The 24160-nt window shown below is 37.1% G+C and overlaps 1 protein-coding gene across 2 annotated transcripts in view; it reads left to right on the forward strand.

Moving 5' to 3' along the window:
• Positions 1 to 24160, forward strand: part of NKAIN2 (sodium/potassium transporting ATPase interacting 2) — a 557924-nt gene that overhangs the window by 283443 nt on the left and 250321 nt on the right. For both annotated transcript variants that reach the window (XM_086744415.1, XM_086744414.1), the window contains exon 3: positions 15369 to 15449. In XM_086744415.1, the coding sequence (XP_086600541.1) occupies positions 15369 to 15449 (81 nt within the window). The remainder of the gene's footprint in view (positions 1 to 15368; positions 15450 to 24160) is intronic.

A 24160-nucleotide genomic window follows, 5' to 3' on the forward strand; every position in this document is an offset into this window, starting at 1 on the left:
TAATTCAGTCTGGGCTCTTCAAAAACCCATTGCTTTTCCAAGCAAAGTTATCAGTCTGTCATGCTGTTGTCTCCTGTCATAAAACTGTCATCACAGTCTCTCTGATGTGGCAATGCTGGGGGCACTGGCAAAGCTTCTTGGCTTGGTGGTGCTCAGATGTTGCATGGCAGGCGAGGAGGCGAGGTTGTTGCAATGAAAGTCATGTGACTCTTCTGCCACAATGTGGGAGCTATCATGACTCTCATTACTAGTGTCATCTAATACTATCTTGACATCTGGATATATTCCCACCCCATTTGAAGTATCAGCTGTTTGTTCCCTCACTGTTGACCTTTCTTATCTCCTTATAATTTGTTGATCTATCATCCTTTCAACAACCTTTTTTTTTTTTTTTCCTGAAAAGTGCTGGGAAAGGATCTGTGTAACACTGAGTGTTTATCAAAATAATGGGTATGCTTTTCCATTTGAGCTGTGCATAGAGTCATAATGCCAAGAAAAATCTGTAAGAATCAAAGAATTAGAGGAAAAGCTAGACTGGGAGGAACCCTTGAAAATCAGCTCACCCAACACCCCTTTCAAAGCAAAGTTGTGTAATTTTATGTTTCAAGGCTGCTTTTGAACCCCAGTCATACCATTGAGTTTATAGACTGTATCTTCTGTATCTCCTGATGTTATTATATCAGAAATTATGCTGTAATTGATTACATTAATGGTATATGACAAATTCTCATGCATCTTGTACCTTGCCAGTCAGTTTAATTCTGTCATCATGTTATTCTCAAGAATTTTTTTAAAGACTGGTTTAATTTAAAGGTTAAATAATCTCCTTAGATTCTAATTTGCTGAGTTAGGACTGCTATAAAAAGAATATGTAGTCTAGCCTTAGCTTGAAATAACATCTATGCTGAACAATGGTTATTTTCAGGTGATACATCCAAACAGAACTGTAGCTATATTTTAATTTGATTTTCTACACTATCCATATATTTTAATGATAGATTTACAGGAACTCTAGAATACTATACTCCAAAGAGGTTTTTTTTCCCCTAAATCTTTTCCAACAAGCCCCCAGACTTTGGGTCATTCATTAATCACCAGTTGTTGTAGAAAATAATCTTCTACAGCTGTAAATGTTTCTTTTCAGAACTATTTTAACTAGCTATTTTCACCTTGTAATCAGTACTTTGTGCATTTTTTTTTTCTTTCATCACAGGCAATAAGTAATGTTTCCATGAACCATTTTCCATTAAATTCCTCTTGAGAATGTGAAAATGACAGACATTTTTTTATGCCTGTTTTTTAGAAATAATGTAATGTTTTTACTAGGGTCTACTCTATGATTAAAGATTCACATTCCAAATAGCTGCAACTTCTTTTACCTTTATACATAGATCAAATTTTATTCTATTTCAGTTGTTAGCTCTGATGCACTCATGGTCTCCAGTGAACTTTGTGACCTTGACTCATGCGATGAGGAGAAAAACATATTTAAAATAATATGTTTCTTATTAAAAGATTGACTAAATTACTGATACAAACTAAAAAAAAAAAAGTTTGTTAAATTTCTATGGGAATGGTGTGTCATCTCTGTCAGTTGGGGCTATTTAGAACATCTCAGCTATATATTACCATAAAATAATCTGTTTGAATTCCTCTCAGTGTGATCCAATTCTTGCATTTGCAAAGCTTTTGTTGTTTCAAACGTGTAAAATGAGGTGAGCTTGTATTTTTGCATGTTTTTTTTGTCCTTTGAATTAGTGGCATACAGTGCACAATACTTAAACTATACTCCTAACCTGCCATACTTTCTGAATTTTATCTCATAATGGCTTTGTTCATCAGTGTCGTATCTGTAGATACTGCTTTCTTTCCCTTAGACTACCAGTACCATATCTTTCTTTGTAAAAAAAGATGTAAAAATGGTTTTGGCAAAACCCATTTTCAGTGAGTGAAAAAAAAAAAAAAAAAAAGACATTGTCTATTACTATGTCAGCACTAGCATTTCTTCCTACAAAATAAATGGCATTTTCAGGGTTATACAGGCTACCCATGTAAAACCTTTATTTGGCACCTCTGTGTACTGAAACTGTCCAACTAGCTGATGAGTGGGCACAATGCCACTGAAGCAGATGGGCATAGCTGTAGAGAGCCAAAAGACAATGTATGTGCATCAAGTGTGGATGTTGGTGGCAGGCTTCCCAGTCAGTGATGTCTTAACGATTAAATGTCCTGAGTTTTTTTGCATCTGTAGTTACAGAGATGCCAACCTTATTCCTGGATGTTGTTTTAAAATCTCTCCTGTTTTATTTTTAAATAATAAAGAACTTTTTGAAAATGCTTGATCTGGGAGGTACGTAGGTCAAGAAGATTAACAGTAAGGGAAAGAGTAACAATAACCTTTCCCAGTCCAAAACAGGCACATGCTCTCACTCAAAACTGAGATGCAAACTGGAGTTCCAGAGGAAGGAGAGCAACAGCATTATTTAGGATATTTGAGATATGCAATGGAGAGAAGCAACAGGTACTTTCAGAGAAGGAATATCAGGTACAATCAGAGAAATGCAGTTTCTGCAATTTGACAGAAAAAAAAAGAAGAATTTGGAGGTTACATCATGAATGAAAGAGACTCAAAGGCATGAATAAGGAACATTATGCTATTCTTTGATTGTATCACTTTTAGGGAAATAGAATTTGGACAGTCTATGTATATTAAGAGGGTGGACCACAAAATTACCTGATTGCATCACCAGAACTGGAAGAACTTATTGCATGCAATATTTTTTGCTAATGTTTTTTGATGCAAGTTGAAAGTGAGAGAAAAAATAGTCTCCCTAAGATACTCTCAGAGGTTTTTCTTTGTTTCTTGAATAATACAGAGCCAAACATGAACACAGAGACAGGCATTAACCTTCCTGAGGAAGACCATAACTCACTCAATAAACAAAGTGTAATGTGTTCTGGCGATTTAAGTAAAGTCTGATATTGACTGATTGATAAATGAGGAAGATATTTTTAGAATAATACTTCCTTTGAATATATGCAATCTGGTTTCAGTGGGAAATGAATAGTTTTTTAGACACACATAGTCTTAAATTTACTTGAAGAAATTAGAAAATGAAGTCCATTTTGCATTTTATGGTCTTTTAGAAAGAGTGATGTTTGAGTATCTACTTTTATTTTATTGTTATAGCCCTCTTTTTTATCTCATAGTCTTCTTTTTTATCTTATTCAAGATTAAAAAAGATTGAAAAAAAAGCCGTGTTGTATTAAAACTTACTGATCTTGCCAGATCATGCAGTCTTGCCAATCAGGTGCACCAGAAGAGAATAAGAGAAGGGGAAATGTGTTCTTTGTGTTCCTCTCTCCCCTCCCTGTGGCTCATTAGTGTCACTCATTAGTGTCACTCATTGAGTCAGTCACAGTCGTGTGGGGAAGGTGACAATCTCACAGGTATGCACCTCTGACGCAACGAAGCTGCAGCTAACCCAGTGCTCATCATAAAGTCTCATGAAGCTGGTTTTTGTGCCTCTTGAATTTGACTCGGTCCACTCCAGCTGTCTTAGCCTCCTAAACAAAATTCAGTCTGTCTCTCTAGTACGGTTGGCTTTAAACAGCTGTGCTAGTTGGGATCCCTTTAAAGGTGAACACTCTGAAGATCCGATTTATGTACGTTTGTTATCTACAAAGAATGAGAAGTGAACTTTGCAGTTGACTGATTCTTTCAAAGCAGCCAGCAACCTCCCAAAACAGAGCTACCAACCAGTAACTTTGAAAGTCTGTGTGCTCTGTTCCCCAACCCTGAAACACAAACTCGCCTAGTATTTTAACCACCTCCTAATTTTTTCCAAAATTTTAGAGTTGATCTTAGGAATTTTTGAAAATGTGTGCTTTAGAAAACAGAAAACAGAGAGGTAAGAAGGCACCTCATGGTCCTCACTTATTTTTGCTATGATAAATATAACTTCAGCTTCAATTAAGTCTCCTTTGGAATATGAACACCAAGGACCCAACTCAAAGCCCTGTGAACTCCATGGCCAGACTCCTCACGGCTTTGACTGTAAAGGCATTAAGTCAAAGAAAATGGAAGGAAGAAAACAATACCTGGGAGGCTGAATACAAATATTGCAATTTATCACAAAGATCTTGTTGAAAACAGCTTAGTTCTAGCAAGAATTTTTATGTATTCACTAAGAGAGATTGATTCTCTTTATAAATAGTTGCAGTTGGCACTCAAATACTGAGGCATCAATAAAAGAATCTAGATAAATGTCAGTAGAGTTCTGTTCCTAGTAACAGTATCTATTGATTTAATTTTTTTTTTGCATTCTGTTAAAAATGAACACTGAAAGAATTCTGAGTGTCCTAATTTGTATTTTTAATAGGGAATTTAAATGAGCACAGCTGCTAAAAACTCCATTAAAATAAACTGTTCAATGACTAAATTGTAATAAAGATTTTTCGTTTTGTGTGTTTCTGAAAAGGCCAGAGACACTAAGGAAACAGTCAATACATGCGCAGCTCCACCAATATGCTGATATCTGAAACAAATTATGGCTTCCCATCTTTGAAGTGAAAAGCTCTTTTCAGTAACTTACAGCAAGAATATATTTCTTATGTTAATTTTGTCTGGACAAAAAAAAAGCCTTGCCTTCCTGGATGCACATTGTCCAGTTCAAGCAGGAGGGAGAGTTAATGTTCCCAGCCAGGTCTGGTCAGTCAGCAGAATAGACAGGTTCCTCCTAGGGCTGCCTGAGGTTGAAAAGGACCTAGAGAAGCTAGGTTTGACACTGTCCCACACAACATTCTTGTCTCTAAACTAGAGAGACATGGATTTGACAGACAGACCACTCAATGGATAAGGAATTGGCTGGATGACCGCACTCAAAGAGTGGTGGTCGACAACTTGATGTCCAGGTGGAGACCGGTGACAAGTGGCATTCTTCAGGGGTTGGTATTGGGACCAGCACTGTTCAACATCTTTGTTGGCGACGTGGACAGTGGGATAGAGTGCACCCTCAGCAAGTTCACCAATGACACCAAGCTGTGTGGTGTGGTTGACACGCTGGAGGGAAGGGATGCCATCCAGAGGGACCTTGACAGGCTGGAGATGTGTGCCTGTGAGAATCTCATGAAGTTCAACAAGGCCAAGTGCATGGTCCTGCACATGAGTCGAAGCACAAATACAGGCTGGGTGGAGAATGGATTGAGAGTAGCCCTGAGAAGAAGGACTTGGGGGTACCAGTGGACAAGAAGCTTAACATGAGCCAGCAATGTGCACTTGCAGTCCAGAAAGTCAATCGCATCCTGGGCTGCATCAAAAGAAGCATGGCCAGCAGGTCAAGGAGGCAATTCTGCCCTTCTGTTCCGCTCTCGTGAGACCCTACCTGTAGTACTTCATCCAGCTCTGGAGCCCCTGACACAAGAAGGACGTGGACCTGTTGGAGCAAGTCCAGAGGAGGGCCACGGAGATGATCAGAGGGCTGAAGCACCTCTCTTATGAGGACAGGCTGAGAGAGTTGGGGCTGTTCAGCCTGGAGAAGAGAAGGCTTCAGGGAGACCTTATAGTGGCCTTCCAGTACGTAAAGGGGGGCTACAGGAAAGACAGGGAGAAACTGTTTAACAGCACCTATTGTGACAGGACGAGGGGTAATGGTTTTAAAATAGAAGGAAGTAGATTCAGACTGGACATAAGGAAAAATTTTACCACAATTTGGGTGATGGAACACTGGAACAGGTTGCCCAGAGAGGTGGTAGATGCCTCATCCCTGGAAACATTCAAGGCCAGGTTGGACCGGACTCTGAGCAACCTCATCTGGCTTAAGATGTCCCTGCTTCTTGCAGGGGAGTTAGACTAGATGACCTTTAAAGTCCTTTCCAACCTTAACTATTTTATGGTTGTATAATAAGCTTGTTTACTCTGGGTGAAATGCAAGCATATGGCAGAGTGAGCACAGCACAGAGTCCGCAGGGAGAAGCACTGCTGCCTTGCAGAGGGGTTGAGCAGTCAGTGAGGCTTGTTGGACTGCTCTCAAGAATTGGTACCATCAGCAGAACCTCTCTATACAATGGTGGTCCCCAGAATGGGAAATGACAGGGAGGGAGCAATACCACTTCTTGTTAAGGGGCTATTCACATATTCTGCAGAAAAGCAATTACACAGTCTGTTCTTGAGCGTTTTTCCAAATATTTCTTAACAAAAAAATTTTTTTACAATGAGGGTTCTAGAGCACTGGAACAGGTTGCCCAGAGAGGTGGTGAATGCCCCATCCCTGGAAATGTTGAAGGCCAGGTTGGATGAGGCTCTGAGCAGCCTGTTCTAGTGGAGGATGTCCCTGTTCCTTGCAGGGGGGTTGGACTAGATGACCTTTGAAGGTCCCTTCCAACCCTAACCATTCTATGATTCTATGATTCTATAACTGAGGCAGACTTGTACATACAAAACCATTTTTCCACCTATCAAGTTTGTGCTCAGTCTGTGGGATTTTTTTACAATGGGTTCACTCCATAGTAAGAGTCACTCTCAGATGAAGCCTTGGATAAAGCAGTAGCAGTTTATAGTAGCCAGTGATTGTGTTCACATTTCTTTTTCATTGGTAATTCATTAGTAAAATGTTCTGTGGTGCTACAAGTTCCAGGGAAATTTTACAGCAACAATTCCTGCAGTGTTGTCCTAAGATTTAATAATAAAAAATATCCATAGAAGACAGTTTGAATTTTTGTGAATGCTCTTTCTACACTGATAATTATGTACAAACTCTGAGGAAATCCAGGGCTTGAAATGCTTAGTGTGTTAAGAATAGTCTAGAAGGTAGGGTTTGGAAAAAAAATCTTTCAAAATATTTTTAGCCTGTGCATTGAAGAACCAAATGACCCCCAAAATCACATCATCTTGATTTCTATCTTTCTTTTTTTTCTATATCAACTGTTGTATGAGTTTAACAGCTGATAAGAACTACTTAAAAAATATTACCATTTCAAAGCCATTATTTGAAATTTTTAGAACTTGTACAGCATTCATTTCTAGTGCTGGTAGCTCTTGAGGTAGATCCTTGTAAGATTCATGTTGGAATTAAAGCAGAGGTGTAGAAGAGGAACAAAACAGCACTATTTTAAGGTTCACTATTGCCTAACTAGCTCAAGTTGCATCTTGAAAAATAGAGGTATTACTAGAATTCCAACATAAAGAAAGCATTTTGAGCTCTGTTTAAGTGAGAATTATCTGTATATAATTTTCCTGTTACTTAGATATAATTAGTCATTTCTATTTTGAGAGACTTTATAATCTCTTCCACAAACAAAAGAAAGAATGCTGAAAAAACTAGGCAAGTAACATAAGAGGAAAAATATCAAGCCATCTGTGAATATATGCATGTATATGTATGTGTCTGCAGACGGATGGATATGTACTGTGTTGCAGTAAATTGAGTATTCAGACATTTGAAGTTGCTTCCTGCTGGTAAATGTTTCACAACAAAGATATGATCAAAAGAAATACAGGAACTGAATGATGAGTGAAGCCAAACCAATTAAATCTCTACTGCTAAATCAAAAAGGTAAAATAAAGATGTCCTGTTAAAATTTCTGTCTTACCTTACTTTCTTTAGTACATAAAATGCACTTTTGTTAAAAAGGTCATGACCTTTAACATATGGATGCAGAAGAAACCTAAACATTCCCCCCCCCCAAAAAAACATCCAAGAAGAAAAGAATTCGAGAGAATAATTCTCTGCTCCCCATTTAAAGAAGTAGTGCAGAAATATTGTCTTTTTAAAGAAAACTCCTTTAGAAGTAACTCCTCAGTTACAAAATACTTTTATTTGGGAATCTAGAATATTGGCAACACCCTAGTGTAACACAGTACATTGACTAAACAATGCTAAAATGTAAGTTATGTATTTCTGTGTGCTTACATTTATGTTTTGGCCATTCACCCTTATAGCATCATATTAAAATAAATCATTATTTACTAAGAACAGTATGACTACACTGAGAAAATGTTGTGTATTATTCTTATGAAGGCTGTATGAATAGGCCTATACATCTCCTGAGTTGTTCATGGGTTCTTGGAGTGGAGATTTGTCATTTAGTGCTTAGGGTAATATTTTAAGATGGTACAGTTGGACACTGAAACAGAAGCTGAAAAACTAACAAATGTGATGCGGTACTCAAAAGCAGCTGCTATGTTAGCACTTCTCCCAGTCTTTTCCACTAAAACCTAAAAAGCTGTGAATCCAAGAAACAAAAATTTAACAAATTAATGATTCAAACTTAAGTCTTATTGGACCATCAGTGTGTGTAGGATAGAAAAGACAATAGTTCTCTGATTATGTCTTTTCAGCAGTCCTTTGGGGTTATTTTACGCTGGTGATGTTTAAATTGCTTTGTTCTTTCTGTTTATGTAGAGAAAGGGAGTGCATATTCGCCTAGTGCAGTGTTATTGTCTCTTTTTTTATGTCACCAGTACAAGATTTTTAATGGGCTTTGTGACTTTGAGAATTTTGCCTTGGATGTGTTCAGCTTTCCAAACAGCAAGGGTGGAGTTATGTGTGTCAGTAACTGAGAAAAGAGACTGGTGAAGCATTAGAATGGGTTGCTCAGGGAGGTGGTAGATGCCCCATCCCTGGAAACATTCAAGGCCAGGTGGGACAGGGCTCTGAGCAACCTGATCTGGTTGGAGATGTCCCTGCTTTTTGCAGAGGAGGTGGACTAAATGTCCCTTCCAACCCAAACTATTCTATGATTCTATGATTAAATGAGCTAAGCCCTGGAAGCTCCTTTTCCTCTCAGTTGACTGTAATGGGAATCTAGATACTGCTCGGAGGAGGACATCTGCATTGCAGACATCTAAATGTGTGCAGATGGATGCCACTCCAGCTGTCATGTGCTCTGTAGAAATCTGACTTCTCTTATGCAGAAGGAATTGAAGCTATGTCTTCAGAAAAAAAAAAGTAAATCTCTGCTGTGCGTTCTGGGCCCAGCATAATTCTGACACACAAGAAAATGGAAACAAAACAAAAGAAGCCAAAAGAAAAAAGGAGTCCAGTGAGTCCCACCCAAGCTATAACTCCCTGGCTATTAGTAGATTGAGGGGTGCCTGCACATCATAGCAATGTGCTGGGCTCTGGGCTGTCCCTTCATCCATTTGTGTCCTGACCAGAATGTGCCTCAGCTTTCTTCTTGCCTTTTATGCTTATGAATCCTTCCCACACAAATCAAGGGAAAATAGAGTTAATACACTCTATATAAAATCAGGGCTTATAAGTGAGCCCAAGGAGCTTGAAAGTTTATGCATAGCCACTGGGTGTATAGAAGCCTCTGGGAAGAAATTTTAAGCAGCACTTGCTCTATATCTGCAAGCAGTGATTGCTCAGGAGTGAAAAATACCAATCTAACAGTAATTTTCTGTTTGGTAGTGACCAGTTACAACACACTTGAAAATTCAGCAGCATTCTGTCAGTTTTAGCAGAGGACACTAATTATTAAAGTGTAATGTAAAGGAAGTAAAATATCAGAGATATTATTTACCTGAGGGAGCAAAGGAAAGAAGAAAGTATCTATACATTTGTGAATGACAAAAGGATGAAAAGCCAAGGAATCACAATGCCAAAGGGTTAAAAAACTCCCTGGTAAAAACAAGCAGACAAACTAGACTGTCATTGCAATTTGAGACAGAAAAGTCCAGCAACTCAAAAATAGATCATACAAAACCAGTTCACATTAATTTAGAAATAGAAACTCACAAAGATAGACAGTGCTCTGACACTATAGCTATGATTGATTAAAAATTAAAAAAAAAATAGCAACAAGAAAAGGTCTAAGTCCTAATGACATGAAGTATTCAGCCAAGCAAAACTAGTGCAATCTGTATGCTGTGAAAACCGAGAAGCAATGTAAAAAATCCAGAGGATTATGTCATTCTGCAAGAGCTTCCCAGCACATTCAAGAAAGTGAATGAACATTTATTTAAGTTGAACTGGTTGCACAAAGTCCTCTACTGCCAGAAACATTATTATTTGTTGTCAAGGCTACTGGTTTTGGCCCTGAGCTCTCTCCCATTGAGGCCTGTAGGTAACTGCTGGGCACAGAAGACTTTCATCTGGATCATTAAAAGCAGAGTACTGTTGCTCTTTGTGTTAGATTGCTGAGAGCGGTGGTTCTGCTTAAAACAGCTGGTCCTCATGCATTCAATAACTGAATCTCTCCTGGGTGTGAATCTGGCTTCTGATTCCTCTTTGGAGTCAGGCTGTGGTTTCTGATCCTGCTCTGCACTGGAGGCTTCCCGCTGATGTGTTGCTCCTGCTGGACTCTCCACCACGCTGTGCTGCCCACACCCTCATCAGCTCTCAGGGAAAAGCCTCAGGCAATGGCAATAGGAAGGAAACAGCAAAATGCATAGGGCAGATTAAATTAGAGAATGGTGCCTTCTAAGTGGCTACATGAAGGCACCCTGTAGACTGTTGTCATTGCCACTTCAGCTGGACTTCTCCACGGGAGTCTAGGTGAGGTCTTTTACTAGTTCCAGGAAGGTGGAAACAAGAGCCAGAACTTTTGCTATTTGGTGGTGAAGCAGTTCAAACAGGCAACACCACAGAAGGTTATGACAGCTGAACCATGGACTTTGCTTTTCAGGAACAGCTGACTCCACCAAATAGTTGTTTCTATTTCAGAGGGGCTTTTCAAAGGTAAGCAGAGCTGTAGGCACCTCAAAGATTAGCTGAATGTTATCAGTAAATTTAGATATTATGTTGGTGCCAAGTATTCGGAATTCCACTTGTTATCAGATTTGCTGGGGAAAAGATAAGTTTGAAAATTGTATTTCTAAGTAATGTATCTTCATAGATAGACAAAATTAGGGGAAAATAACTTCAGATGCAAAGATAATTATAATTGTGGACAGATGTTACTGTGTTATTGGAAAGAGGTGCTCCTTTCCAGACATGCTAGGCTCAAGGTAGTCTTTGAACAACTCAAGTACCGCTGCCCAGATAGCATAAACAATCACATTTTTAATTACTATGGCAAATTTACTAATTATAATTTTAGAAATGCATTTAGTTTCTTTTTCTTGAATGGAGCATGGAAGAGTCTTGGGGCATAATATTTTCAGATTTGGAAGAATCTGAAACTAAAATTGTATACATTTCTAAAAAGAAAATAAACAGCAAATAACTAATCACAAGAACAATTCAACTGTTTTGAATTGCACAAGGTCTAGGGCTCTTGTATCCCTCAGTCAAATGTGATTGTAATTGACTTACATATCCAAAAAGAATTTGGGAGCAAGAGAAATGCATGTAAAGTTCTGTGGAAAAAATGCTTAAATTTTAAATACTCACAGCTATCAGAGTTGCTCACTATACTTGAAAGTTATGTGACATATTTCTCCCTGAGGCAAAGTGACAGGAGTATTAGATGTGAGCTCTGGTGACCAGGTTTATATCAAAGGTGGTAGTGGGCTACCTGGACCTTTGGTTCTTGTGGCTTTGTGATCATTTTTCTATTGGACGGTGTAATTAAGTCTAGTTATTTAATTTCTTTGGCCTTCAGTTTCTCTATTGGTAAAACGGAGATACTGTGACTTAAAGAAGTGTGAATAGGAGTGTATGAATTCTTAGTACTATTCCAGGTATTTTAATATTTTTGTTTCCCGTTTCCCAAGAAAAAAGACATCCTGTATTAATTTGTGATGGTTCATAGCAAATTTTCGAATCTGTAACTACACAATATTAATAGATCATAAAGTAGGTAATTCCTCTCACAGTTCTTTGTAGAGGGTTATAAATTTGCGTGTACTTGAAGAGTAGTATGTGTATTCTGACATATAGGAGCTGTATTTATACAATTAATTTTACCAAAAAAAAAAGTAACTTTTATTAATTGGCTACAATTCTGCAAAATAGTAAGTATCTGAATCTTCAGTCTTAACCTTCCAGTTATACCTCTTTCCAGTGTGGCTTTCCATAAAAATAATAAGCTGTGTTGTCATTGCTGTGCCTCCTGTCAGTATCTCCTGCTTGGTCAAGTGTGTGCTCGTCAAAGTTCTTGTCTTGTTGATATGTGACTGCTGTAGCCTTGTGGTAGCTTTTGTCGGATAATGCAGCTGTATTGAACTCCCACATATGAGAAAAAAATACAGCTATAGCCCTTTGAAGAACACTTATAAAATGTGTTTCTAATTAGATACATATAATAGAGAGTACCAGAGGGATTTGTTCCTTGTCACAGACCTTCAGAGCTGGATTTCCGCAACGATTTGCTGAAGCACATAGACAACAAGAGGCATTTATGACTGCATGTGATCCAGAGATAAGAGATGTGCTAGATCTGAAGCATCTCAAATAAGAAGCAGTGGGAAGCAGAAGCATCCTTGTATTTCAAGATAATTATGTTTATCCGCAGAATTCAGGCAGCAAACACTTAATATAACATTTCAAAAGGAAGTAGTTTAAAAAATACTTTAAAAATACATTTTAAAACCTTATCTGTAGTCCAGTAACAGCAGATGCTTGTTAAAACAGTGTATCAAAAAGTCAGATAAATTTTTCATTTTTTTGGTAATAGACTAGACAACGGAAAAGAGAAGTTTAACTTCTTTGTGTAAGCATAAGGCTCTCTGCGGGGACAAGCAGCTCCAAAGTGCCTTGGAGTGTTTTGCTGGATGTGCTGTGCACAGGAAGGTTTTTAATCAGCTGTTGCTTACATGCAAAGTGGTAAGTTGTGCCATGAACAGTTGATCCAGTGAAACCTAGTTTTCAGTAGTTCTCTCCTACATTTTTTTTCATGTTGACTGATAAAAGATTATCTTGTAAGTCTTTCTGTGTATGAGGACATTACAGAGTTTCTCTTCCATTTGTAGGCCTATTTTCCTGAAACTTTTGTGAAAAAAAAATATCTTTGAATTTTCTAGTCTTTTCTCCAGTTACTTAAAATTTCTCAGGAACACAGAAGTTATTTCAAGGGAATAGACACTGCATATGAATTTTACTGCTTAAGTGTAATTGTTTGGGAAATCAGTCTAAATGCAGTATTTAGAATTTTCACTGTGAGACATCCAATTATCTTCATGTGTGAGAAGGAATACTTGTATTAACTCCATCAGACTATATGTATACTTGTATATAACATTGAAATGTAAGATAATTGGCAAAAACTGGCAAGTTAAAATGCTGCAAAGTTAGGAAAAAACCCACCATATTAAGATTACTGAATCTAAATTAATGTTTTCTTCTCTTGTTCTTGTCGTTATAACACTTCTTATTACATGCAAAACCACATATACGGTGAGCAAACTGCAGGAAAATGTAATGCTCAATATATTTAATGTCTCGGAGTTGGGTTTGAAAAAAAAAAAGCGTGTGTTAAGACCAGGCATCTGAATTAAGTTCCTATATTCCAAAGTTTTACAAGCAGCCTATGCTCAAAGAGTAGATATGCATTAGAGAGGCCATGAAATCGCCATCCCTGGAGATATTCAGACTTCAGCTGGGCAAATCCCTGCACAATTTGATCTATGCTGGTCATGCTTTGAGCAGAGATTGGACCAGGTGACCTCCAGCAGGTCCCTCCTGACCTAAATATATCTGTGATCTGTGACCAGATCTATGGACCAGAAAGAGCTGTCCTATAAAGTATATGTAATCTGTACCTTGTTACTTCTGTGTTAAGCAATTCAAACCTTTAAAACTATCTTAGCTTCCGTTAGATCAAAACAATATTTATCATAATTCTTTAAAATCTCTACGTGGTCTACCTGATAGGTAGGCTGGTTGACAATTATTTGGTTATCTATAAAAACAAGAAATTGGAACAGGCAGAAATTTTATTCATGTTGGATATAGTCTCACTTTAGATCTCCTGAGAAAGGACTGAATTGTGTTCTTTTCACAGCATCTAGAGGTTTAAGTAGAAAATGACATGTTGAATGATAGACAATCTGATACAAAAAAACACTTAAAAAAAAAAAAAAAGCAGGAAGAATCCTGAATTCTACAGGTTGTTACTGAGTTTAGAGAATGAGATAGTCATTCATGACAAAAAATGGTTTGTCACGTATTTTTTTTTGTAAAGCATGGACAGTGTACAGTCTAAAAGATTGCTTATTCAGAAGGTGATATAATACAGAGGTGTGCAGAAAACTTTCTGATCTGGAAAAGTAGTTTAACAAAAATGAATCAGTACAGTTTGGAGAGAAGACAACAAAATAGGAAGAGTAAGTCTGTAAATACTTGAGAGGAAGGGGTTGGTGATGTAAAAGAAAGAAACGGCCCTCAGCTATAACAAGTAAGGTATAAGGTCATGTCTCTGTTGTGTTTCACACACATACAGCACCATGGGTCTGTGGAATGAAATCAGCAAACATGCAGAATTGAATTGTGGACAACCATAAGATAGCTACCACAGCCATTAGAAAAACAGTTGTAGATTCTAAGATTTATTAGATGATGGAATAATTTGTCAAGGGAAGTTCTCAGGCATAAACATTAGATAAGAGTAGCAACAGCAGGTCAAACTTTATTATACAAGATCCTCCAGCATTACAGCAGGGAAATGTAGTTTCCAGTCCTAGCACATAAGGTCTTATGAATACCAAAAAGGAAGCAAAGTAGTGGACAGAAGGAGAGAAAACATGTACTCCATTACTCACATCAAATATGTGAATAAGACATTTGGCAACCACCAATGGACAGATATCGCTTAAGCATGAACACTTCTCCTGTACACTGTAAAATAAAATAAAACAAAACAAACCCCTCAAAAATTGCAATTTAAAATACAGTCTGCCCCTGAGGGTGTTGAATAATTATGAACCATGCTTTGGAATGTCACAAAATATATTGACAGAGGCAGCTGTCATGACCAAATCCCTCTATATTTTGTAGAAATACTGCAAAATAACCTATATATAGGTTTTAGTTTCTTGAGACTACATCCAAAGTGTTGCAGAATCCAGCTCCTACTTCAATTAGACTTTGTTATTTGATAGGTTATATTTGAATAACCATTTGAATAAACAGCTCTGCACTTCTCATATATAATTAATATTACATGCCTCTCTTGATATTGCAGTATTCCCCATTTGAACTACAATAAGAGATCCAGATTAGTTCAAATTCAAATCAGATCTATCAACTTTTTTTCCTGGATACAGATTTTATGGTGTGACTGAGTACTTACTAGGTCACTCTAAATTGTGTCTGTGAAAGGGAAGATTTTATTCTTGGTTTGCTTTTATATGTAACACTTTTATTCATATGCACCGTATTTATAATCTGGTTTTGTCTTGAATTGAACTAATGGTCTAATGAACTAAGTTTAACTCAGTTGATTGTGAAATTATTAATGCTGTGTTTCTCTCTTCCTCCCTGCAGTATGCTGTCTGGCTGGTCCTTTGGGTTACATGGAACGTGTTTGTTATCTGCTTCTATTTGGAGGCTGGGGACCTTTCAAAGGTAATTTATCATTGGATAAATTTAAGCCATCAGCACTGTGTCAACATGCCCCAGTCGAAAGGCTGTGTTCTATTTTACTCATCCTCTTAGTGTTATTAGAATGAGGGTAGTATGATGGAAATTTGGAGTATTCTGGGTATGTTAGAAACGTTTAATCTAGGCAGTAATGGGCATATGCCTTCTGATGAATATAATGGTATAATGGTATATATGTTTTAAACGATAATGGTATATATGTTTTAAAATAAAATTACCTCTTTTGCCCCCTCAGTAATTCTACAATGTAAACTTCACCTCTATGAAAGGCATTAATTAGTGATTTCATGAATACAGAAGATTGCCATCTCAAGGGTAAACAAATATTTTTTGTGCTATATAGCTTGCTGTTACTTAGCTGGATTCCTTTCAGAGGTCTTATAGCACAGCATAATAATTGTAAAACAAGGTGTCTTTCATCACATTAAAATGTAAACTGAGGTGCCACAATAGATTACTATTTGGCTACAGCAGTGTTTTTTAACTTTGTGATTCTGGTAGGAATGTTATGATTGAACACTTATACACAGTCAAAATCCATAGGAAAAATACATTTTCCTAAGAAGGATGTATTTATAGGGTTTTTATTGAGACTGCAAGTGATAACATAGAGTGGCAGCTGGTAATGGGCTCAAACCAACTTCTCAAAACAAAATTCCTACTTTCTAAGGCATTCTCAGAAGGCTGGCAATTTGTGGGATAAAAGATTAGCAGTGGTAACAAATTATTTTGTTAAAGTAATTAGCTTCAACTGAGTCTCAATATTGCTGTCCGTGCTGAGTTATACTCACAGTGGTGTGAACTGACCATCAAGGAGAGTCCCACATGTGAAAGAGATCACATTCTCTTCTTGACTTAGATATTTAATTGTCGTTCCTGATTAAAGGGAGTTTGGTCCAACTGTAAATTACAGATGTAATTCTCTGATCCTTTGTGAGTTACTGATATGTTATGATGCAGAAAGTTAAACACAATTAGAGAAAGAATAAATGAGGCAAAAATATTTCCTTACCTGTATTTTCTCTGAAATCACTCCCAAAGTACAAAAAAATACTAGAGACTGGGATTTTTCATCCTATGTATTCTGTTTCTTCAAAAGATGCAGACTTCAAAAGGATCAGAATTTCATTTCCTGAGGGTGTAAAGTAATTTTCTACAGGTAAAATGTTACACTTTCTGGGTTTTATACCTCCAGACAAGCCCACTCTCATTAAAAGCTTGGCAAAAACATAATAACTAAAAGAACTTGCATATATTATCTTTTATGTGGTTAAAATGCTTCCTGTGAACTAATGTATGTAACAAACCTGGCACCTGTTGTACAACTACACTCAACCCAGTCCACCCTCTTCGCACCTGCTTGTTTCATCCAGCTGCATTCCTAAACTTGTTAATATTGGGATGTTTATCTTGTCTGGGAAAGTGAAAGGGAATGGGAAGGAAGAGAGAATGCAGAAGTAACTGTTTGAGCACTGTATTTTAATTAATATAAAATCAGCTTAAGAATACTAAGTAAGTGCTACTTGAATAAAGATGGGCCAAAACCAGTATCTAAACCTGGAACCAATTTTTTTTTTTTTCTGAAGTCTAGGGCTGTGTCATCTAGAGTGTTTCCTAACCAACCATATGGTTCAGGCTTGTATTTGGATGCAGTTACATTTTTTTTATTTGGTCTTTAGAGGTATTATTTGTTCCAGTGATATTATCCAGTAAAGTATATTCCTTCCACTTCAGCTGGTTGTCAGACCAACAGCATTGGTAAAGAGAGGGAGAAAAGGAAAAGTTTCTAGAAAATAGATTTAAGAAATAGGTACAGATCAACTTATTATCTACAAAAGCTCTAATTCACACATGGGACATCAGCCTTCTCTCCCTTTCAACTGTGCATGCTACATCAAAACTTCGTCACGTGACCAAATCTTCTGCAAAATCCGTGGCCTAGAAATATAGCTCTAATGGGAAGATATTCAGCTGTTTGGGTGGATAAAACTTACCCTCCTGTCCTAGATACTTCAGAGGCTCCAACTGTTTTACATATGTAGGTATGTTACAAAATGGATCATTTTAAGTTTTATGGCTCTCAGTCATGTTCATACGTCTTGTGCTGAATCTTCTTTATTATTTGTATTTTCATCTGGGAATAACTGCAACTTCAAATCTGTAATGATACACCTGTGCAATTTTTTTGTGTTTGGAATAGCACATAGAACCTTGAAAAATTCTTTAGGTCTGAATAGGTTCTAAATAGAGAAGAAAAAATAACCTTTAGGTAAGTACCAGAGGGATGCCTCTGAGGTTGTAAACTATGAGAGAGGATCCTGCACAGCATGGCTTTAGGAATTGATAGGTTAAAATTACAGCCTAATAATAGTTCAACTGGGTACAGTTTATTTTTATATGTGTAATTTATAGCTTTCTACCAAATAAAATGAAAGAAAGGCTTTTTTAAAAGTTTTGAGAACAGCTTTTATTCTGTGTGTACGTACATCAATTTTTCCATCATCACCTGCTGATACAATAGAGAGGATGTATTTCAATTGTTAATATACCTTATTACAAAAGGCTTGCTGGCTTCACCTTTTTTATTTCAGTTGTGGGGGTGGAGGTCATGACATTTTTACAGCTTTTTATTACACTGAAACAGGCCTGCAAAAACTCAGAGATTTTTAGAACAATGGGATAATCATGTCTAAGAGACTGAGGAGGCTCAAGAATTATTACTGAACTGCAGTGCAAATCTGTTTGCATTGTATACCATTACAATCATATATATCTTGTGGAAAAAATGACATCACATAGGTATTTTCTGTCCTTGAGGCATGGCTGTCTTTGCTGAAACTCTTTCACAGCAAGCTGGGATATTTATGGCTTTGTAGCAAAGGTTTGTAGCAAAGAGGAAGCACAATCACTTGTTATGTGGATCTGTGAATGAATGCCTGGAAAACCCACTTCTCAGGCTTACTTTTCAGTATTACTCTTCAATAATATTTAATTAGTCTGTGTGTTGTTTTGCTTGCTGGTGAGTGCCATACTCAGTATAAGTAGGACTTTAAGGTTTCAGGAGTGGGAATATTTATTTTGGCCTATAGCTAAGCAAGTGTAGTATACGAAAAGCATAACCTCTTGTCATGAATGAGGCACATCTGAAGTACACTAGTGAAACAAAAAGGAAAACATAATAGAAAGAATCTCTGAGAAACTAATATTTCAATGATTTGCTTAAATATATCAAGAAAGAACATAAGGAACTAGATTTAGAGACCTTGGAACAAAAAAAGAAAGCCCCCCAAACCCAACAAAAAGTTAACAGTCTGTTTGGCATTTTTTACTTTCTTTTTCAGACAAAACTTCCCATTTACTTGTATGGGATTCAGCTGCAACCTCTAAATAAAGACCCTCAGTAGAAAGAGTGCTGCAGATGCTCATGTAATGAAGAACAGTACTCTTGCTTCAAGGCATTTAAAAGACTCCCCTAATGATGCCTAAGGATCCCAGAAGCAGAACGGAAGTAGAATAACAACTATCAAACTCCTATTTTTAGTTTAAAAATGAGTAGACATTTTTTCACTGCAAAAAAAAATCCATGACTGAGGTTGCAATGGACCCATCACAATTGTGGGAGTGTGGAGATGGTGCTACTCTCAGTTATTGGAAATCAAGAGGCTGGATTTGGAGAGCTGGAGGAGGAGGACCTGCTGGGATTCAGGGTCCAAAGCAGCCCTTGCTGCACATAATCCCAGCCTTGTGCTAGTACTTTTGGTTCTCCTTGCATGCAAACCTACTTGTGTGACCAGATACAAGAGCTCTCCTCTCACTGCTGCCTGGCTGACCTCTGGTATTGCTTTGCTGTAGTCCCTACAACCTACAGTACTATGTGAATGGGACCAAAAATACACTTACAAAAAAATCTCACTTTAACTGTCAAAACTGACTCAATTTCTATTTGTGTGACATTCTTAACATCTTCCTTATTTATATCTAATACCACACAAAGGTTACTTTTAATATATTAAATCATAAAGTTGTACTTTTATCTTTTGACACAAAAATTAGATGTTTGAAAGTCAAACACTCCACTACCAAGAAATACCAGAATTAAGGTTACTTGTATAAGCATGATTTAGCTCTCTGTACATTCATTTTTATACAGCTTTTAATTATGCAGTCACAACTGTATTTTTTTTCTTTTTCATGATCCTCTCCTTAATCTCTGTACGGCATGTCCTATTTTAGAGATTAATCAGGTTTGGGAATTGAGTGAGGCTGCCATCCTGGATCTTATTCCTTGTATTGCAGCAGTGAGGAAAAGCTTAGTAAAGGGACAATGAAAAAAAGCGCTTTTCTTACCATATGTGGCCATTACATGTTTTGTTTTCTCCTCATTGACCATTATGTAATTAATTTCCATACTTCATACAAGTAAATCCTGTACTTCAACTCTGCCCTGAAAACATGTGGAATAATACTATGAAAGCTTGTGCAGAGAACCGTGGCGCCTAGCAACAGTATGTATACAGCTCACTGTGTGTAGTTAAAACGCAGTTCCTCATTACTTTAGCACTCATTCTACAGACTTGAGTTGCAAGCTACTGTTCTTTAAAAGCCAAATTGCTATTTGCATTCAAATGAGGTTAATTCCTTTCCTATATTGTCCTTCAACAGGGGGAACATGAAAGAACAGGAATAATTAAAAAAATATGCTTATTTAAAACTGAAATTATTAAATATGATACAAAGAACTGAATGTATTGTAGCTATTAAACTGGAAACTAAAGAAAAATATGTAATCAGATTTTTTTCTGGGGAAGTTTTAAGGGAAATCAAATATTACACATTTTTGTCTACCCAATCGAAATATCTACAAATCTAAGGTAACTCAGAACAAAATCATAAACTAATTCATGTTGGAAGAGACCTCTCAAGGTCACTTAATCCAGTCTTTTACTCAAAGCAGCATTAACTTCAATGTTAGATCAGAGTTTTATCCAGACAAGTTTTAAAAGTCTCCAAGGATGGAAATTTCATAACCTCTCTAGTTCTTAACCACTCTAATTGTGAAAAAAAAAATTCCTGACTTGCAGTTGAAATTTCCATTGCTGCAATCTGTGACATTGCCTTTTGTCCTTTAACTGTGTACCTCTGAGAAGAGTCTTTTCTAACACCTCCTTCAGACTTTTAACTGAAGTTGAGCTTTCTTTTTGTCCTTTCTGTAGTTGAATTCCTATTTCCGACCACACACAGTTTGTTGCACCTCACAAGCCAAAAGCTAATTATCATGTAATAAATCAATTCACTTTTCATGATTGTACATGCTTTACTATGGAAGAAAAATGAAGGGTGTACACCACTCTGGTGAGACCCCACCTGGAATACTGTGTCCAACTCTGGAGCCCCCAACATAAGAAGGATGTGGACCTGTTGGAGCAAGTCCAGAGGAGGGCCACAAAGAGGATCAGAGAGCTGGAGCTCCTCTCCTGTAAGGACAGGCTGAGAGAGCTGGAGTTTTTCAGCCTGGAGAAGAGAAGGCTCCAGGGACACCTTATAGCAGCCTTCCAGTACTTAAAGGGGGCCTGTAAGAAAGATGGGCAGAAACTTTTTAGCAGGGCCTGTAGGACAAAGGGTAATGGTTTTAAACTAAAAGAGGGTAGATTTAGACTAAACATAAGGAAAAAAAAAATTACCATGAGGGTGGTGGAACACTGGCACAGGTTGCCCAGAGAGGTGGTGGATGCCCCATCCCTGGAAACATTCAAGGCCAGGTTGGACCGGGCTCTGAGCAACCTGATCTAGTCAAGGATGTCCCTGCTTCTTGCAGGGGGGTTGGACTAGATGACCTTTAAAATCCCTTCCAACCCAAAGCTTTCTATGATTCTGTGATATATGTAAAGCTATATAGTATCATATGTAATATATGGAAAGATTAAGTTTATCCTTGTTCTCTGGAAGTAATGACATGTTCAAAAATAATTAGAATCCTTTAATTCAAAGACAATTCAGTTTATATCAACATTTAAGTTGCTTGATATTGTATTTAGGGAAGTATTGAAAACATTGCCTATAAACCTTGCAGTCAAATAAGATGCTGAAAACGTGTAACTCTTCCCCTTTCCTACTGAGGTAAGTATGAATCAGGAAGGTTAACCAAAACTTGGTGAAGGCTCCCCAGTAACTGACAGGGAGCAGGAGGAAGGCTATTAATATGATGGCATTTCTGGAGAATACCCCTCGGGAGAAAGACAGCTCTTAGAGTGCAGAGGAACTACTGGAGAAATGAAGGTTTAGCCAGAGAGCTCGCTACTGTTTTGTTATCTGCAAGTATTGCCCACTCTGTAGCTGAACTGCAAGTATGACTATTGTCCACATCATGAAAGCAGAGTAATAAAGACAAATGTAAGAAATCATGTAAGTAGGATTCCCCAACTGCCAATGTACACTGTGATTAGAATCAATGTTTTCATACTCATAGTCATGGTTCATGATGAAGTAAGGCCAGAAGGAACTTCAGGATATGTTTAGTTCATTCTCCTGCCTCCAGTTAGGCTCAGCAACCAAGGTGGACTATGGGAGAGCATCTGATGCAAAAGATCCTAAGGAGGAAATGAGCAGTTTAGAAATCCACCCACAGCTGGCGTTCATGCATTAGTAACTTTTCATCACTGATAAGTCCACCTTTCCCTTGATGACCTGAGATGATAGTTCAAGATTAGCCAGATATATCTGACTTCTAGTGGCTGTAGTGCAGTCCGTCCCTTGTCTTTTCTTTTTCCATTGGATGACACTAACGGGAAGATGAAGAGGCAGCAATGGTTGTAGCACTCCCTGCCAACAGGCAAATTAATGTCAACTCTGCATTGCTGATGGGGTGAAATGGAAGGCTAAATGGAATGGGTAAATGTTCCAATTTGTCCCCACCGTCCCATGTAGTAAAGTTATAAGGAACAACCAGAAATTGTAGTATTTTTCCACTTGAATATCCCAACAGAGGCAAGTACACAACACTATGTGTCTGACTTTTGTATACCACTGCTTGGATTGATTCCTGGTTGCTCTGAAGTGCAGTTTATATCCATATGCAAATTAACTGCAATAATGCAAATTACTTCAGGATATGATTTGCATAGCTTGTCACTCATGATACTTAAAAAACATACAGGCTATGAGTGCTAAACATTTTATGCAACTAATATACTCTGATTTTAAAGGGGCAGTTAGATACCTAGATGAAGCTCATGAAAGAAGGAAGCAAAAGAAATGAGTCATCCATCTTCAGTGAACTCAACAACTTGTAACAAAGCAATGAACTTGGCAACAAGACTGAACTCACATCAGTTACACATTCATTCTACAGTACTTCATGGCCATTAGTATAATCATTATACTACTTTGATTCCACATTTACTAATTATTTTTTGTAAGGTAGTGGTCATTAACAGTTAAATGTCAATGTTGCACATACTCTAATAAAACAACCTGCAGGATGTTTAATTTTGAACGTATTACCTTCCTTGGATGTTGTTTCAACAGATGTCCTGTTAAGATAACAGAGAAATTAAATTAGTTTTCAACTCAAAGCATCTGGTTAACTTTGTAGGTAAATGCCTTTAAGTGGTAAATCTGACCAGTGTTTTCAGATAAATAGCTATCAGAATGTTTTAAGTAAATGACTTTATTTTTTCACTTTTATTACTCAGGGCAGATGTGACATGCTTGATCATATATCTAACAGATGAAAATCGAAAATAGTGCTGACAACCAGCAGTGTTAGGTTATTTTGAGGGTAGTTGCATGGGTAGATACTATTAAGCATGCTTATGGTTTCAGATAATTTCATTTTGCAGCAATTTTTAAACCTCAAGATTTAAACCTTTACCAGCTAGAAGATAACTGATTATAAAATTTAAACTGTTTATTACTGTAGACATAGCATATGGTGGAAAACATTCAGATAAAAGTGGAGTTCTTTCGTCTCTTTCATGGTGAAGCAAATTGTGATAGGAAATCATTCAAAATATAGAAAAATATGAAATATGGTTGTATAGATTTTGTTTATTGTACAAAGTTTATCTTTTAAAATTCTGGAATATGTTTTTATGTTGAGTTCATGAATAAGCATGCATCTGCATATTGATTTATGTATGCACACTTTTCCCATAATCTAATAGTTATGCACTGAATACAGGAACACATCATGAGTAAGTGTAGTAACTGATCAAATGATAATGCCATATTAAAACTTACATATGTGTGTACATGTATATAGATATCATATATGTGTGTATATATGTATTAAGTACCTTAGTTATACTGCTAGGATTGTTAAGCACATATTTTAGCATATGCCTTGCAATTGCATATCTTGTAGTTACGTGGAGGTTTTAGTGTATATCTGGAGGCAATGTATGAATATTTCTGCAAGTCTTTCAACTGCTACAGGCAAGATATTGCAGATAAATATTTATTTATGAGATTACTTTTTAATATTTATTAATTATATTGCAGTACCATCTAGTGGCCCCAATTTGATATCAGGGTGCCATTACACTATGAACCCTAGATACACGTAATATAAATAAGGCCTGTCCTAAGTAGTGTGTAGTCTTAGTATGTGATGAAACAATAAGAAGTGGGAACCAACAAATAGGAGACTGCAGGGAGAATGCAAACCAGTGTTATAT

This window comes from Chlamydotis macqueenii, chromosome 3 (genome assembly GCF_036417535.1).
Source record: "Chlamydotis macqueenii isolate bChlMac1 chromosome 3, bChlMac1.mat, whole genome shotgun sequence".
Lineage (NCBI taxonomy): Eukaryota > Metazoa > Chordata > Aves > Otidiformes > Otididae > Chlamydotis > Chlamydotis macqueenii.